The sequence below is a fragment of the Hemitrygon akajei genome, chromosome 11, assembly GCF_048418815.1.
Source record: "Hemitrygon akajei chromosome 11, sHemAka1.3, whole genome shotgun sequence".
Lineage (NCBI taxonomy): Eukaryota > Metazoa > Chordata > Chondrichthyes > Myliobatiformes > Dasyatidae > Hemitrygon > Hemitrygon akajei.
The window spans coordinates 154,975,638-154,993,073 of NC_133134.1; the positions used below are offsets into that span (position 1 = coordinate 154,975,638).

The window sequence follows — 17,436 nt, forward strand, 5'->3', positions numbered from 1 at the left end:
AGTATGTCTGTCTGTCTGTCTGTCTGTCTTTCAAGAACTCTACAAATCATATTCTTCGTATTATTTATTTATTTTTAGTATTTGTGCATTTTTCTTTTACACTTTCCTTGCCAGTCTTTGTGTGTAGTTTTCCATTGATTCTATGGTAATTGTTTGTTCTACCGTGAATGCCTGGAGAAAATCAATCTAAGGGTAGTATATGTACTTTGATAATTAATTCACTTTGGAGTAGGTGAAATTATGAATTGTGAGAAGAGTCTAAGAATTTAGGGGTCTAGTCTGTATAGTAGGGTGCCAGTGTTTTCTGGGTTAACATAGTTCAAAAAAGAGGCATAGTACAAGAAATCTGGGTAAGGGGCAAAGTAAAGAGCATGTTCCACAATAGGTTAGCGAGCAAAAGCACATGGCTGAAGAGTTTGTCTGGAAGAAGCAGTGTAGCTCGTATTTATAACCATGATAAGATATAGTATAGATTGTCATTTGTACTTAGCTTCTTCTGACGCCACTGCTCCTGAAGGTATTCATCATAAATCAAGTGACAGTGATAATACAATACGATGCTGGATGCATTAAAGGCCTCAGTGTTGGAGCGCTGAAAGGTACACGTTGCAAAATTAACTTCACTCTAATGCCCATTTATACTCACACAGAACAGAATTACTTTCAGCTCTATTACACATTTCATGTCATCATAGTGTCTCTGACAACAAAGTGCAGCTGGAGGACTAACGTTTTTAATGACCATTTTCAGAAACGTCAATGAAATACTATGGAAAATCTAACAATAACCTACTCAGTGATATCAACAGTGACTATTATTTCTGACTGGCAAAGCTATGTAAGGAGTACCCTTGTAGTCTGGAAGATAAGTTTAGATAAAGCAAGTTTAAATATTTGCAGTTATGAGCCATCAGCAGAGATCCTGGTAACTGATGAAGTTTTCCCAAATTTTCAAGGACATGCTGGCTCTGCACTACTCCATTATACTGCTGTATTCTAGTGTCAAACTATCCATACTGCAACATGTTTATGTGTCTTGCACTACTTAAGAGAAACAAACTTTTTCATTATGCCTTGAAATGTATAATTTGCTCCAAAGATAACTGCTCACACGAGTGGTAGGTGAGAAATAGAAAATTGCTGATATTCGGAAGTACCTGATAGCCCTTGTACAGAATTCACTGAAAGTTACCATGCACACAAAATATGCAATTAGGAATGTAAACAATATATTTTACGTAATGTAAACAATTATATTTTGATTGGAGAAAGGCTAACTTTGAGGAGATGCGCAGGGATTTAGAGAGAGTGGAATGGGTCAAGTTGTTTTATGGGAAGGATGTAATAGAGAAATGGAGGTCATTTAAGGGTGAAATTATGAGGGTACAGAATCTTTATGTTCCTGTTCGGTTGAAAGGAAAGATTAAAGGTTTGAAAGCGCCATGGTTTTCAAGGGATATTAGAAACTTGGTTCGAAAAAAGAGGGATGTCTACAATAGATATAGGCAGCATGGAGTAAAGGAATTGCTCGAGGAATATAAAGAATGTAAAAGGAAACTTAAGAAAGAGATTAGAAAAGCTAAAAGAAGTTACGAGTTTGGTTTGGCAAATAAGGTGGAAGTAAATCCGAAAGGCTTCTACAGTTATATTAAAAGCAAGAGGATAGTGAGGGATAAAATTGGTCCCTTAGAGAATCAGGGTGGTCAGCTATGTGTGGAGCCGAGGGAGATGGGAGAGATTTTGAACGATTTCTTCTCTTCGGTATTCACTAAGGAGAAGGATATCGAATGGTGTAAGGTGTGGGAAACAAGTAAGGAAGTTATGGAACCTATGACAATTAAAGAGGTGGAAGTACTGGCGCTTTTAAGAAATTTAAAAGTGGATAAATCTCCGGGTCCTGACCGGATATTCCCCAGGACCTTGAGGGAAGTTTGTGTAGAGATAGCAGGAGCTCTGACGGAGATCTTTCAGATGTCATTAGAAACGGGGATTGTGCCGGAGGATTGGCGTATTGCTCATGTGGTTCCATTGTTTAAAAAGGGTTCTAGAAGTAAGCCTGGCAATTATAGACCTGTCAGTTTGACATCAGTGGTGGGTAAATTAATGGAAAGTATTCTTAGAGATAGTATTTATAATTATCTGGATAGACAGGATCTGATTAGGAGTAGCCAGCATGGATTTGTGCGTGGAAGGTCATGTTTGACAAACCTTATTGAATTTTTTGAAGTAGTTACGAGGAATGTTGACGAGGGTAAGGCAGTGGATGTAGTCTATATGGACTTCAGCAAGGCCTTTGACAAAGTTCCACATGGAAGGTTAGTTAAGAAGGTTCAGTCGTTAGGTATTAGTGCTGGAGTAATAAAATGGATTCAACAGTGGCTAGATGGGAGATGCCAGAGAGTAGTGGTGGATAATTGTTTATCGGGATGGAGGCCGGTGACTAGCGGGGTGCCTCAGGGATCTGTTTTGGGCCCAATGTTGTTTGTAATATACATAAATGATCTGGATGATGGGGTGGTAAATTGGATTAGTAAGTATGCTGATGATACTAAGGTAGGAGGTGTTGTGGATAATGAGGTGGGTTTTCAAAGCTTGCAGGGAGATTTATGCCGGTTAGAAGAATGGGCTGAACGTTGGCAGATGGAGTTTAATGCTGAGAAGTGTGAGGTTCTACATTTTGGCAGGAATAATCCAAATAGAACATACAGGGTAAATGGTAGGGCATTGAGGAATGCAGTGGAACAGAGAGATCTAGGAATAACAGTGCATAGTTCCCTGAAGGTGGAGTCTCATGTAGATAGGGTGGTGAAGAAGGCTTTTGGAACGCTGGCCTTTATAAATCAGAGCATTGAGTACAGAAGTTGGGATGTAATGTTAAAATTGTACAAGGCATTGGTAAGGCCAAATTTGGAATATTGTGTACAGTTCTGGTCACCGAATTATAGGAAAGATATCAATAAATTAGAGAGAGTGCAGAGACGATTTACTAGGATGTTACCAGGGTTTCAGCACTTAAGTTACAGAGAAAGGTTGAACAAGTTAGGTCTCTATTCATTGGAGCGTAGAAGGTTGAGGGGGGATTTGATCGAGGTATTTAAAATGTTGAGAGGGATAGATAGAGTTGACGTGAATAGGCTGTTTCCATTGAGAGTAGGGGAGATTCAAACGAGAGGACATGATTTGAGAGTTAGGGGGCAAAAGTTTAAGGGAAACACGAGGGGGTATTTCTTTACTCAGAGAGTGATAGCTGTGTGGAATGAGCTTCCTGTAGAAGTAGTAGAGGCCAGATCAGTTGTGTCATTTAAGGTAAAATTGGATAGGTATATGGATAGGAAAGGAGTGGAGGGTTATGGGCTGAGTGCGGGTAGGTGGGACTAGGTGAGATTAAGAGTTCGGCACGGACTAGGAGGGCCGGAATGGCCTGTTTCCGTGCTGTGATTGTTATATGGTTATATGGTTATATTGGCCTTCTTTGCAAGAGGTTTTAAATGCGAGAGTAAAAAGACTTTACTGCAATTACATGGGCCTTGGTGAGAAGGAACTCAGAATGTTATTTATAGGTCTGTTCTCCCTTTTTATAGAAGGGTATAATTGCTATAAAGGGGATGCAGGAGTTTACCAGATTTAGAGTAACAGAGTCATAGAAAACTACAGCACAGAACCAGGGCCTTTGCCCCATCTACTACTCCCATTGACCTGTACCAGGACCATGGACCTTGGTTCCTGTCAAGGCTGAATTGACCTATGAGGAGATAAAACAACACGTACACCACGCTGGAGGAACTCAGCAGGTTGGGCAGCATCCGTGGAAATAAGCAGTCAACGTTTCAGGCTGAGACCCTTCGTCAGGACTGAAGTGGGAAGGGGCAGGGACCCTATAAAGAAGGTGGGGGGAGGGTGGGAAAGAGAAGGCTTGTAGGTGCCAGGTGAAAAACCAATAAGAGGAAAGATCAAGGGGTGGGGGAGGGGAAGCAGGGAGGGGATAGGCAGGAAAGGTGAAGAAGGCTGTAGTACCATGTCTGGGTCAGGACATGATCGAAGAGTCGGAGAGAGGCAGAGATCACAGAGGGTGAGCAGTGAGAAAGGGTCTCACTGAACTCCTGTCAAAGGGAAGATTTAAACTTCTTCAGGGTAGACATTCCTCAAAGAGACTTCGCAGCGGAGTAACGAATCGTAAGCACAAAGTACACTGCAGATGCTGTGGTCAAAGCAACACGTACAACACGCTGGAGGAACTCAGCAGGTCAGGCAGCATCTGTGGAAACGAGCAGTCAACGCTTCAGGCCGAGACCCTTCGTCAGGACTGAAGAGGGAGGGGGCAGGGGCCCTATAAAGACGGTGGGGGGAGGGTGGGAAGGAGAAGGCTGGTTGGCCTGAAATGTTGACTGCTCATTTCCATGGATGTTGCCCGACCTGCTGGGTCCCTTCAGCATGTTGTATGTGTTGCTTTGACCACACCATCTGCAGTGTACTTTGTGTTTAGGAGATAAAACAGATTAGCCTGTAATCTCTAGAGTTTAGAAGTATCTCATTGAAACAAGCAAATTCTTCAAAACAAAAACTGCAAAGATGATATTCACCCAGCCCATGCATCTAGAACCAAAATAAATGCTTGGTTATTCAGAACGGAGAAGAAATTTCTCCTGCCACACTGCAGTGAATCTTTGGTTGTGGAATCTCAGTTGTTGTGGGCAGTTACACGGGAGTTTGACAGTGGTGCTGAGGTAAAAAATTCAGCATGATTTCTCTGGAATGGTGGAAAAGGAATGGATTTCCAAATGGCCCACTCCTGCTTTTATTTCCTGTATTCTTATTTACAAGAAAATGAAACTGTCAGTACTTTACTCATAGTCAGATTAAAGAGATCACTAAGAAACACAAGAAAAATCAATTACTAAAAACTGTAAAATGATTAATACTGTGAATGTAATTTTTTATTTTCATTTTAAAGAAAGCAATGGTTGTTAGATTGTTACGAATTTATAGATAATGACTGAACACTTCAATTTTAAGTATTTAGAACAGCTTCTATTTGCAATGTGAAAGACAGTTTTTCAGAATAGACTAAAGTGCCTCAGCATGACAAACAGGAAATCATATTTTACAAGATGGGAAGTTACATTTCTACAAATAACTTATACGCCGCCAAATAACAGTTGTAATATTAGGCACAGCATAGATCAGAAAATTAGATGAACATTTTAACAAGGGCACATGGGGATCATAGGGATTGTTGATCTTTATAAAATTGGACATAGCGAGAGCAGCCAAGGGGCTGTTTCTGTGCTGTTTTTCTTGTTCCTTGTTCTATCCAAGCACCTGCCCAAGTGCCCTTTAAACATTGCAATTGTATCTGCTTGTACTCTGTCTTCTGGCTGCAAATAACCATCATTCAGTGTGTGAAAAACTTAATCTCTCAGATCTCCTTTAAATTTCTCCACTGATAATGATCACCGCAAACAATGAAAAGGCAAGCGAAGACAAGGCTAATCCAAGGGTCAAGGCGTGCGGCTGTGAGACAGAGTCAGAGAAAGAGTTGGAGTCAGTGGAACAGAGTTGTTTCGGAGCCTGTCCACCTAAACCAGGAGCCGGTCCAATTTGGAAAGGTCAAGCATGGGCCGGAATGTGGGGTCCAGGCCCGGAGCATATCACCGCAGTGGGGTCAACAAGCCAGCGTTTGGGCAATTTAAATGCCAGGCCAGATAGACTGAAAAGGCAGCTTTTCAGGGTCACAGGCGAGGGTTGAGGCCAGTTCTGCTCTGTGACATTTACTCTGCTCTCCTCCGCCCTGAGGCTGTGCCTTCTCTCCCTGTTCTGGGATTAGTGACTGAGCTTCATGGCGATTTGCTCACTGTGTGATGAACTGAGACTCAGGATCTTGGCCTGCTCTGGGCTTCAGGTTTATGGACTCAATTTTGTTCTGAATGCTGTTGCTTGCTTTATTGTTTGCATGATTCCTCTCTCTGTGCTTTGGGTGTTGGTCTTTTTTTAAAAATTGGGTTCTTTTGGGTTTCTTGTTTTGTGGCTGCCTGTAAGCAGACAAATCTCAAGGCTGTATAATTTTTTTGTGTGTGCCATACTCTGCCAGAGCCTCGGCAACCACTTAACTTTTTTCAAGTTGTTGTCTTGGAGGAAAGATTCTGTGAGTGATTCCCCATGTCCTTCTCACAGCGCAGTGGTTTTTTTACGAGGCCGAGTTGCAAGCTTGACACTCAACCCAGCACGGATGGAAAGTGTGTCCGGGAGTGACCCGACTGGATTCGAACTCGGAAACCTTTGGTCCGGAGTCTGGCGCTGATGTCACTGCACCACCAGCCGGTGTATAATCTATAAATGCTTTAATTATAAATGTACCTTGAACTTTGAAATCCCTCCATTCTAGGCAATATCCTGTTGAATCTCCTCTGCACTATTTCTACCAGATCCTTCCTATAGTGTAGTAACCAGAACTGTATGTAACATGCTAAATGCATCCTGACCACTGTTTTGTACCATTGCAACATGACATCCCAAATTGATATTCAATGCCCTGGCTATGAAGGTAAGCATGTTGAACCTTCATCACCGCCCATTTTCAGGGAATTGTGAAGGTTCCCCCCTCTACACGTCAACACTACTGAGGTCTTTGGCATTTACTGTAAAAATGTAGGTATATAAAAATGAAACGTTTAGTGAAGGCAATTGTGAGTTCCTTAAGGGCAAAGTTAGATGAAGTGATATTGACAATTAATGATGGCAGAGGAATTAAACAACTACTTTGTATGGGCATTTGCGGAAGACATAATAAAAAAAGCGAAAAATAACAGAGATCCAAGGGTCCAGTCAGAATAAGTAACTAAAATAATTACTAGGTTAAGCAATTGCTCGAGAGTTAGTGAGATTAAAATCTGATAAACCCAAGAGCCAGTAATCTACATTACAGAGCTTTGAAAGAGATGGCGCTAGTGATGGAAACTCCTGTCATTCTCACCTTCAAAATTTCTATAGCTTCTGCTATTGTTTTTGTGGAGTAGAGGGTAGCAAATGCAAGTTAAAAAGTAAACAGCAAACTGTTGAGCTGTTAGCCTCTATCGTGAACTATTGATCTATTAACCTGTAGGCAGTGGTAGGGAAAATGCTCGATCTATATTAATAATAGAACACCCTGAAAATAGTGATAAAAATTGAGAGGTTGGCCACTTGTGATTCATGCCATTTCCCCCCCAAACAGAGGATCGTGAATGTTCACAATTTTTTTTCTCTGAATTGGAGATGCGTGAAAGCTCAGTCACAGACTTCATTCAAAAAGAATGGCAGCGTTGTGACAATTAGTGGTATCAGGGGATATTGCAATGGTGTGGAAAAGAAATTGTTGGGTTAGTAAATTAGCCATCATCTTGATGAAAGGCAGGACACTTCCGTTCGTATTTCTCAAGTTCTTGTGTTGGTAACAGTTACATATTTGGATAGGGAATACTGATAAAGGTCAAAATTAATCCTTTTGTATTTCCTTTGCTGCTTGCACATATGACAAACTGACAAGGTCTAGGAGTGTATGGTAACAGAACCACTTGAATACAGAAATTTGTAAAAAAAAACTGGATAAACTTAAGTGAAATGTTAATGTATTTAGTTCCAGTTGATTTATTTAAACTGAATTAAACACAATATGGACAAAAGTAATTGTTAACAGTCTCATCATCACATTTTTTGATATTTGTTGTAATTACCTAATATATCTACAATGTAAGACTCACTGCCGCAGCTAACGACTTGACAGTTGATGCTTCACCTAACGATCCACCGAGAAGCCATTTGAACATGCGCAAAACAAGGAACAGGTGGTTGATCCGTTCCCCGCCCTCCTTTCTTTCACGTTTATGATTGGTTGTTTGCGTAAGCAATAGGAAGAGAGCGGTCATGGTGAGTGGCTGTCCATGCTGTCAGTAAGTAAACAATTTGTAGATCGAAAAGACCGTTGGTGGGAGGCGCTATCCTTTCGGTGATTGGCTGGCTTTGCTGTCGATCAAAGGGCGTTGGCGTCGGGAATGGTCGGTGGTACTGTCAGCCAAGCGGCGTCAGTGCTGTGTAGTTGTGGTAGTCGGGTAACGAAGACGTGGCTTCCATAACGTCAAGGAGCTGAGGGGATTTAAAATATATATATACATTTAATTGTTCACGCTAGGGTTAAAAAAAAGTAGTTTACTTTTCAGCCATCATGGGTCTGAGGAAGAAAAGCAAAAACCCGGCTGTCTTCAGTCATGAGTTCGTGATCCAAAACCATGCGGACATCGTGTCGTGCGTCGCAATGGTGATTCTGCTGGGGCTGATGTTCGAGGTAAAATTAAAAAAAAAGACACTCTGGCAGAGGCCCATTCTCGACCAGAAACCTCCCCCTTTCCTCTCTCCACTCCAGTGAAGCCCCCCGCCCCCCATTCCTCGGGCAGACTGCGGGAAATGTATAGGGAACGGTGGTGCCCTGAAATCAAATAGGCCAGGTGTGCAGACTCGTAAGATGTGCTATATTTGGTGATTTGCAGGGAATTGTACACTGTTCGTTTGCCAACTAATGTTGACTTCAACCCCCAAACTTTAATTGATGAGTTACAGGCGGAGCAGTTTGTTGCTAACTCGTGCTTCTCAGAGCTGCTTACTGGGACAAGGAGTCTCTGCTTTTGGTTGGTTGTTTTTAATACTTACCAATGTAATTTAAAATCTTGTTGAAAGAGTACAAATTTTCTCCATTTCGATAGCTTGTACACTTCCAGAACAAAATCCTGCTGTGGTGGTGGAGTTTGAAAGAATGCTTTGTTGTCTGTTAGATTAGTTGTTTTCGAGTTAACATTAAGTTATAAAGATAATAGTTTGTCCACTTGTTCAGGAAGGATTATGATTCTCGTCATGCAGATAGTTGTGAATTCTTGTGGAGTCTGAATTTGGAGAGGTTCCTGCAAATGTCATATGAATCTGTGGTCTGAAAGTTTCCTTTTATCATAGTTTTTATAACGAATTGCTGTGCCATAAAGAGTAGAATGCCACTTCCTTATCAAGCATCACACTTACATGTTATTGATGTTATCTTTTTAAAAAGTCTTTAGGCATTTGTATATTTTGAACTGATTATAAGTAGCACATTCATCAAATTCTGATTTATTATTTAACATGGTATTTTACACTATCAGTCATTTAGATGAAGTGACTGACCCATCATTGTGCGCTTTTGTACTGTTGTTTCTAAGTTTTTTGAGGATTTTGGTATTTAATTTTTAAAATATTTCTGAAGTAAAAATTGACAGGTGATTTTTGAAGATCTGATGTAGCAATTGTAGGTGTTCAGTCACTGCAGAAGTAGCAAAGGTGATGTGAAAATGACTTGGCAAACACGAGGAAATCTGCAGATGCTGGAAATTCAAGCAACACACACAAAATGCTGGTGGAACGCAGCAGGCCAGGCAGCATCTATAGGGAGAAGTACAGTTGACATTTCGGGCTGAGACTTTGTACCATTTTAATGTCCTATTTCATCTCACAATCTCAACCATTTGCATTTATGTCATATCTTTGATGTTATGGAGCATCCCAATAACTTTTCCCAATTAGAAAATTGAAAATAATGAAGGTAATATTATGGAATTTATATGCAGCTTTGGACGAGTTTAGAAATACATTTATCAGAAATCTTGCATTTGGGTTGTGTGTGTGTGTAAAGGAAACGTTAAACTGAAGTGCAAACTTGAAATTCACCAAGGTGAGAAGCTAATCTATAGTAATAATAAAAATAGCATTTGAGAAAAGATGAATGGAAATTGTGATGAAATCATCAGAATTGAGAATTCTAAATTTTGGATAAGTTGGGGAAGAATAAATAAGATAAAGACTATATCTAGAGTGAGGTCAGGCTAGCCCCAGTGATTCCAGTGTTTACTGAGCTGCCTGGTTACTAGATTGAGGGAAGTCCACTTATTTCACATTTACAAAATTTCCCTATAGCCAGGGAAGCGATGACGCCTCCTGTTAGACAGTTATTTTCCTCTGTTTACCAGAGATCTGTTTATCACAGCCTGCTATGGCAGATACCCTGTGCAGTACTGAGCAATGCTACAAGTTTTTTTTTGATTTGCCATGAACTATAGAACTGACCAAAGCCAGTAGGTTTTGATTTGACTAAGTAACTTTTGGGACGTTACAGAAGATGAGTAATCTATATTAAAATAGTTAATTATTATTAAAAAATTTTCATGATGAATTGAAAGCTTAAATCTGTACACTGTTTTACAATTTAAAAACAGCATGAATTTATAAGGTGCTCGTACTTAATCCCTGTTTGACACTTGATTATAGATTATAGCAGTAGCAGACTAAATAATAGTTTGCCTGACTAATAGACTTCTTTTTGAATTAGATTATCATGATTCTGAATCCTTTCTTTTCAGGATTTAAACATAAAAGTAGGCTAACAAATTGGAATTGTGATCAAGAGTGCTGCATTGTCAGAAGTGTTGTGTGCGTCTTGTTGAGTCATTAATTGAGGTCTTGCCTGCCTGTTTAGATAAATCTGGTGAAAATGCAAAATGCTTTTCCAACAAAAAAAAGTGAATTTTCCTGATATTCTGGCCATTAATTCAACATCTGCAGGCCAACAGTACCAAGACAAATTGGTAGGTTATACATTTCATTGTTAACTTTAGAATTTTGTTGTGTATGTTTTAGCTGCTGTGTTTACCTTGCTAAACAATATACCAAAGTAATTTGTTGGCTGTTAAGTACTTCATGATATTTGAAGTAAAGTTTCCACATAAAAATGAAAGTTAGTTTCTGTGTTAACTGCTCTGAGCAATGTCATTAAACCAGCTTACTAGATATTGAGGCATTTGTTTGTATATTTGTTTGTATATTAGTAGGAGAGCCGAAAAGTTTGGGAAGAAAGTTGCAACAAGATTTTTATTGATAAAACAGAGGTATCATTTATCAATACTAATTTTCGGATATTGCAAATGCATTGAAAAGATTGTCAATTGTTACAGTGACTGAAGAAATCAAAGCCCATTTTCAATTTATTGAATAATTAAATATGTTAATGGTCACTCTGTTTTACGAATTAAACATTCCATAATTTTTCAAAGTATTAGCTTCACATTTTCTGATTTCTGCTCATTATCCATTCTGACTGCAAACTGGTTTGACATTTGCATATGTCAAATCAGCATTGTGAGATTGAAAGGTACTGGATGTCAGGGAAAATGACTTGGACTACCTTTTTTGAATTCACTCTCAGGATATAAGCATTTCTGCTATTGTTGGAATATATTCCAATTATGGGTGCCATGGTAGCATAGCAGTTAGCACAACACTTTCAACTTGGGGTGTTGGAGTTCTGAGTTTAATCCCGGCATCCTCTAAGAAGTTTTGTATGTTCTCCCTGTGTAATGTGTGGGTCTTCTCCAGGTGTTCTGGTTTGCTCCCATTGTCAAAATACATACTGGTTAGTAAGTTAATTGGTCATTGTAAATTGTCCTGTGATTAGACTAAGGCTAAATTGGGGGTTGCTGAACAATGCAGCTCAAAGGGCCAGAAGGGTCTATTCCACATTGTATCTCTAAATAAATGAAAAAAATAAATTAAATATTCTCTTTTGCAAATCGTTCTTTAATGTTTTGGAACTCTTGAGCATCTTTTTGTGATAGTGAATATGCTCTTTGAGCAGTTTGATGGGCAATCTCTACATTGTTGCGATGTAAAATTAGTGATGAAGGATTGGCAATAATTATTAAATTGTAAGGGAACTTGAATGTTTCTTGTATCAACTGCAGTGGAATTTGGAAGATGGTGCTAAAGTTGCAAAGATGGTCACTGTAATTTACAGGGGTACTAGAAAGTTTGTGAATTTTCTCTATTTCTGAATAAATATGACCTAAAGTAGGATCAGATCTTCACATAAATCCTAAAGCTAGATAAAGGGAACCCAATCAAATAACACAAACATTATGCTTGTTCATTTATTTATTGAGAAAAATTATCCAATATTCCATGTATTTGTTGGAAAAGTATGTGAACCTTTGCTTTCAGTAACTAATATGACCCCCTTGTACAGTAATGACTTCAACTAAATGTTTCTGGTAACTGTTCATCAATCCTGCACATAAGCTTAGAGGAATTTTAGGCCATTCTCCCTTACAAAACTACTCCAACTCTGGATGTTTGTGGGCTTCCCTGCATGAATTGCATTCTTCAGGTCCTTCCACAACATTTCTATAGGATTAAGGTCAGGACTTTGACTCAGCCATTCCAAAACATGGAATTTCTTCTGCTTTCACCATACTTTGGTAGACTGTCTTATGTGTTTAGGGTAGTTGTTGCATGACCCACTTTCTCTTGAGCTTCAGTTCACAGACAGACAGTTGACATTTTCCTGTAGAATTTGCTGGTATAATTCAGAATTCATAGTTCCATCAATGATGGTAAGTCACCCTGGTCCTGAGGCAACACAGCAGACCCAAACCATGACACTGCCATCACCATGTTTCACAGATGGGATGAAGTTCTTGTGCTGTAATGTAGTGTTTGCTTTTCACTAAACATAACACTTCTCATTTAAGCCAAAAAGTTCTATTTTGATCTTATCTATCCACAGAACATTCTCCTAATAGCCTTCTGACTTATCAATGTGGTCTTTAGCAAACTTTAGATGGGCAGCAATGTTTTTCTTGGAGAGTAGTGGTTTTCTCTCTGCAATCCTGCCCTGCACACCATTGTTGATCAGTCCACACACAAAATGCTGGAGGAACTCAGCAGGCCAGGCAGCATCTATAGAAAAAAAGTACAATTGAGGTTTTGGGAGTCCTGCCGAAGGGTTTCAACCCAAAAGGTTGAAAGTACTCTTTTCCATAGATTCTGCCCGGCCTGCTGAGTTCCTCCAGCATTTTGTGTGATAACTCTAGAGGTTTGCTTACTTTTTCCAACAAATACTTGTAATATTGGATCATTTTTCTCAATAAACAAATGAACAAGTATAATGTTTTCTGTGTTTATTTAATTGGGTTCTCTATCTAGTTTTAGGGCTTGCATTAAGATCTGATCATATTTTAGGTCATACTTGTGCAGAAACAGAGAAAATTCAAAAGGGTTCATAAATTTTCTAGCACCACTGTAGCCCATGAGTGATATTTGCTGGAGCCAAAAGATACCATTGGTGAATATTTTCACTCTTGGATAATGTGATAAACTTTCATTTATATTGTTAAATGTTATTGCAGCTGCAAGTGCAATATATTCCATGAGATCCCTTACTTATCCCTTGCTTACCATTTAACTTGATTGTTGCTGAATATTCATTTCAGTACCATGCTCCCCAGGCCCTCTTGATACATGTGTTTAGAAATTTATTTGTCTCTTTAAATATCTCACATTTTCAGCATCCAGAGTTAGGAATTGGTTTGGTTGTGGAGAAGGCTCTGATCTCCTATAGCAAGCATAGTTTTTCTGTAACATATTCATTAGAGTTTCTGGCAGTTATAACTTGTGTACAGAGAGCCCAAAGTTTCATTATATTTATCCAATTTAGCACCAATTGAATAAAATTGCCTTTGTCTTTCCTTAAGAAATAGATAATTTTGCATTTATACTTTTTTGCACATGCCATATTTCTGCCACTTACCCAATCTTGCAAAGTTGCCTTGAAACTGCTTTGAATCCTCCTCCTCATATTTGACAATCCCACCCATTTTAGTGTCATTGAAAGACTTTGAAATGTTGCATTCTGTTTCCTCAGCCAAGTCATTTATCTATCATGAATTGTTGAGGTCCAAGCACTGATTGCCACAACACCCTACAAGCTGCTGCCTGCCGTCCTGAAAAGGGCTCATTTATTCTAAATCAGGGGTAGGCAACCTTAGGCACAAATTATTTTCTAGCATGAGTTATTCATTAATTTGAGGCAAAACATAACTAGATGTATTTAAATGGATAATTCCCATATTTCATGTTTTTTAAGGCATTTATCTGGCCCACCGTCCACTCATTAATACGCGATCCGGCCCACAGAGGCAAAAAGGTTGCCAGCCCCTGTTCTAAATGTTTCCTATAAGCCAACCAATTTTCAGTCTTTGCCCATGTGGTACCAAGCACAATACTACCTATGTTCAAGGGTAAAAATGAGCTATGAAATATTAGCAGTTTAAGATTTGAAATGTTAGTGACTCTGAAATGTATCGAATATTAAGTGAAGTAAACATTGTACATTTAAAACATTATAACGGGGTGATATTATAGTAGTTCAATGTAAGTCTTATTAAAGTATGTGTATGTTACCATATACAAACTTGAGATTCATTTTCTTGCTGGCATACACAGTAAATCCAAGAAACACAATAGAATCAATGAAAGACTGCATCCAGCAGGTCGAGCAAACAGCTAATGTGCAAGACGGCAAGCTTTGCAAATACAAAAGATAATTAAATAACATCAAGATCCTGAGATGAAGAGTTCTTGAAAGTGAGTCCAAAGGTTGTGGGAGTGGTTCAGTGATGGGTTAAGTGAAGTTATCCTTCTGGTTTAAGATCCTGATAGTTGAGGGGTAAGCTGGTGGTGTGGGACCTAAGGCTCACAGTCATAAGTATAAAGCGAGTAGAGTAAGGGCTAAGCACACAGCCTTGTGGTGCACCTGTGCTGATAGAGATTGTGGAGCTATAACTGATGGGTCTGCAAGTGAGGAAATTGAGGATTCAATTGCACAAGGAGATATTGAGGCCAGAGTCTTAAAACATTGAGTTTAGAAGGGATGATAATATTGAATGCAAAGCTGTAGTTGAAGAGCATCCTGATGTATGCTTCTTAGTTTAAAAGTTGTGAATCATGTTAATTGCTTATAGTTTTGGTCATTGTTTCTCCCTGAGTACAAAATATTAATATTGTCTTATTACTTGTCCTATCTTAAGTATTTCAATTTCTTCTTCCTTTACACTTCCTTCTGAGCTATTTACAAATTGGTGCTGGTTGTTTTTTGATGGCTTATCATTGTTTTGTCTGCCACAACATATGATATAAAACAATGAAAAATGCTTCATTGAGGTTACCAAAAATAGGAGATTGTCAACATGTGTAAATCAGTAATAGCTTAATTTCATAATGTAGGAATAATTAACATCGTCTTTTAATATCAATGCTTTTGATGATTAATCTACTTTGCAGTTTCATCTATAAAATATATTAAATTTGAGATTCCTGTCTAACACTCCTTGGGTTTGATGATTTTTGATACTTTTTCCAAAACAGGAAAATATTTTCCAGTCTTATGAAGTTTGTTTTGCATTCCAGTCAGGTATCTGTGTAACTACACAGAAGATAGTTGTAAACCCATTATTTCAATATAAAGATTTAGAATATTGCAGATTTAATCAGCTTTTTTAAAAAAAGTGGGTTGCAATGGATTACATTATTTTGCAAACTTGAACTTGTATTTTCATTTAACTTCTTGCAAAATGATTTACAAAAAAGAAATACCCTCCAAATAGACTCCTTATACTTTTGTTTTAGTTGTGGATGGTTGGCTTAAATGAAAGTCTGCCAGATTTCACTGTCTTGATTTGGATGTTTGTATTAATGTGAGCTTGAGAACTAAGAGGCATTCCTGCAAATATAGCAACATTTATTTTGGTTGGTGAAAGACAGATTGATGTAAGACCAATAGTCTTAAGATAGTAATTGTTTTGAGCAATGAATCTGTGCATTTCATTATACGCATTGATACAAAAAAAACAGAATAATTAAAATTTGTATCATATCCACTTTTGAACATTTAGATGGGATTTTGGTTTTCAGCTGGTCACTTTGATTTGTAAGTGATGAGCAATTACCCAAATTACTGATAAAATGGAACACTTTTTCATACTTAAGTATTGTCTCTCCTTATGAGAGGAGCTTAAAGTGGACAAGCTTTTGTTCTTAAAAATGAGTTATGTTATTTTTCTGTGCTGGCTAACTGAGACCAGAAGTCATTTTCAAATCAATCACAAACATTGCATATTACCACTGAGAGAATGTGGAATGATGTTTGGAAGATTAAAGATGTATTTTGGATTATACAGAATTAATGTTACTGCTCCCCTCTTGCAAGTAGATAAAAGTTGTTCCCTTCATATGTGTAGTGATTGTGTACATGTTGCTTACAGGATCTTGTATATTACCTACAATATTGTTAAATGCTACTAGTTATTTCACTACTAGTTATTTTTACCATTTCTCACCTATGGTCTGCTGTTGCTAAGTAGTATATTCTTGATTATATTAAAGGAGAATTTTTCTCAGAAATTGTGTTGTATAAATCAAAATGGGAAGCAGACTCTATGCATGCTTTTCTTGGTGTTCCACTCTTACAGAAGGTTGAAGCTCAAATTAGCATTTTGCAGTCTGGCATGCTTTAAATTGTAGTACAGATCTACTCTAATTACTCTAAGATCTAACCTTAACGAAGATTTGTACTAAACTGTGGCTAATTAACATATCAGTGCATCTTTTGCGATTTTAGTTGGGTTACTGACACTTCTTAGAATCCTTGTGTGACCAAGTGAGTATCCATATTTAAGACCAATAGTCATCTTGGTGGAAGATGATTGTGATGGGGTGGGGCAATTTTTGTGGTACAACACCATCAGGTCCGAAGGGTGCTGGGTTATAGTTTCAATCTGTAGTTGGAAATTCTCTTGTAATTACACCAGAACTCTGAGAAACTTTTGACTCTTAAGAGGTGTGTGTGCTCTACTCTCTCTCTAAAGCCATGACTGTGTGGCTAGGTATAGTTCTATAAGTTTGCTGATGATACAACCATTGTTGGTAGAATCTCAGATGGAGATGAGAGGCTGTACAGGAGCGAGATATGCCAACTTGTGGAGTGGTGTCGTAGCAAAAACCTTGCACTCAACACCAGTAAGGTGAAAGAGCTGATTGTGGACTTGAAGGGTAAGAGGAAGGAACACATACCAATCCCTGTAGAGGGATCGGAAGTGGAGAGAGTGAGCAGTTTCAAGTTCCTGGGTGTCAAGATCTCTGAGGACCTAACCTGGTCCCAACATATTGATGCAGTTATAAAGAAGGCAAGACAGCGACTATACTTTATTAGGAGTTTGAAGAGATTTGGCATGTCAGCAAATACACTCAAAAACTTCTATAGATGTACCATGGAGAGCATTCTGACAGGCTGCATCACTGTCTGGTATGCGGGGGTGGGGGGGTGGGGGGGGTGCGGCTACTGCACAAGACTGAAAGAACCTACAGAAAATTGTAAAATTAGTCAGTATCTTGGGTACTAGCCTCTGTAGCATCTAAGACATCTTCAAGGAGCAGTGCCTCAGAAAGAACATGCTGTCTTGTTATCGTCAGAAAGGAGGTACAGAAGCCTGAAGGCACACACTCATCAATTCTGAACAGCTTTTTCCCCTCTACTATACAATTCCTAAATGTTTT

The 17,436-nt window shown here is 38.7% G+C and overlaps 1 protein-coding gene across 3 annotated transcripts in view; it reads left to right on the forward strand.

Moving 5' to 3' along the window:
* Nucleotides 1-7,992: 7,992 nt before the first annotated feature.
* The window catches only part of LOC140736160 (translocating chain-associated membrane protein 1-like), a 118,445-nt gene continuing 109,001 nt past the window's right edge, over nt 7,993-17,436 (forward strand). The window contains exon 1 of one of the 3 annotated variants that reach the window (XM_073062025.1): nt 7,993-8,317. In XM_073062025.1, coding sequence (XP_072918126.1) covers nt 8,198-8,317 — 120 coding nt within the window. In that variant the 5' untranslated portion in view covers nt 7,993-8,197. The remainder of the gene's footprint in view (nt 8,318-17,436) is intronic. The other 2 variants (XR_012100897.1, XM_073062024.1) reach the window with 2 other exon arrangements.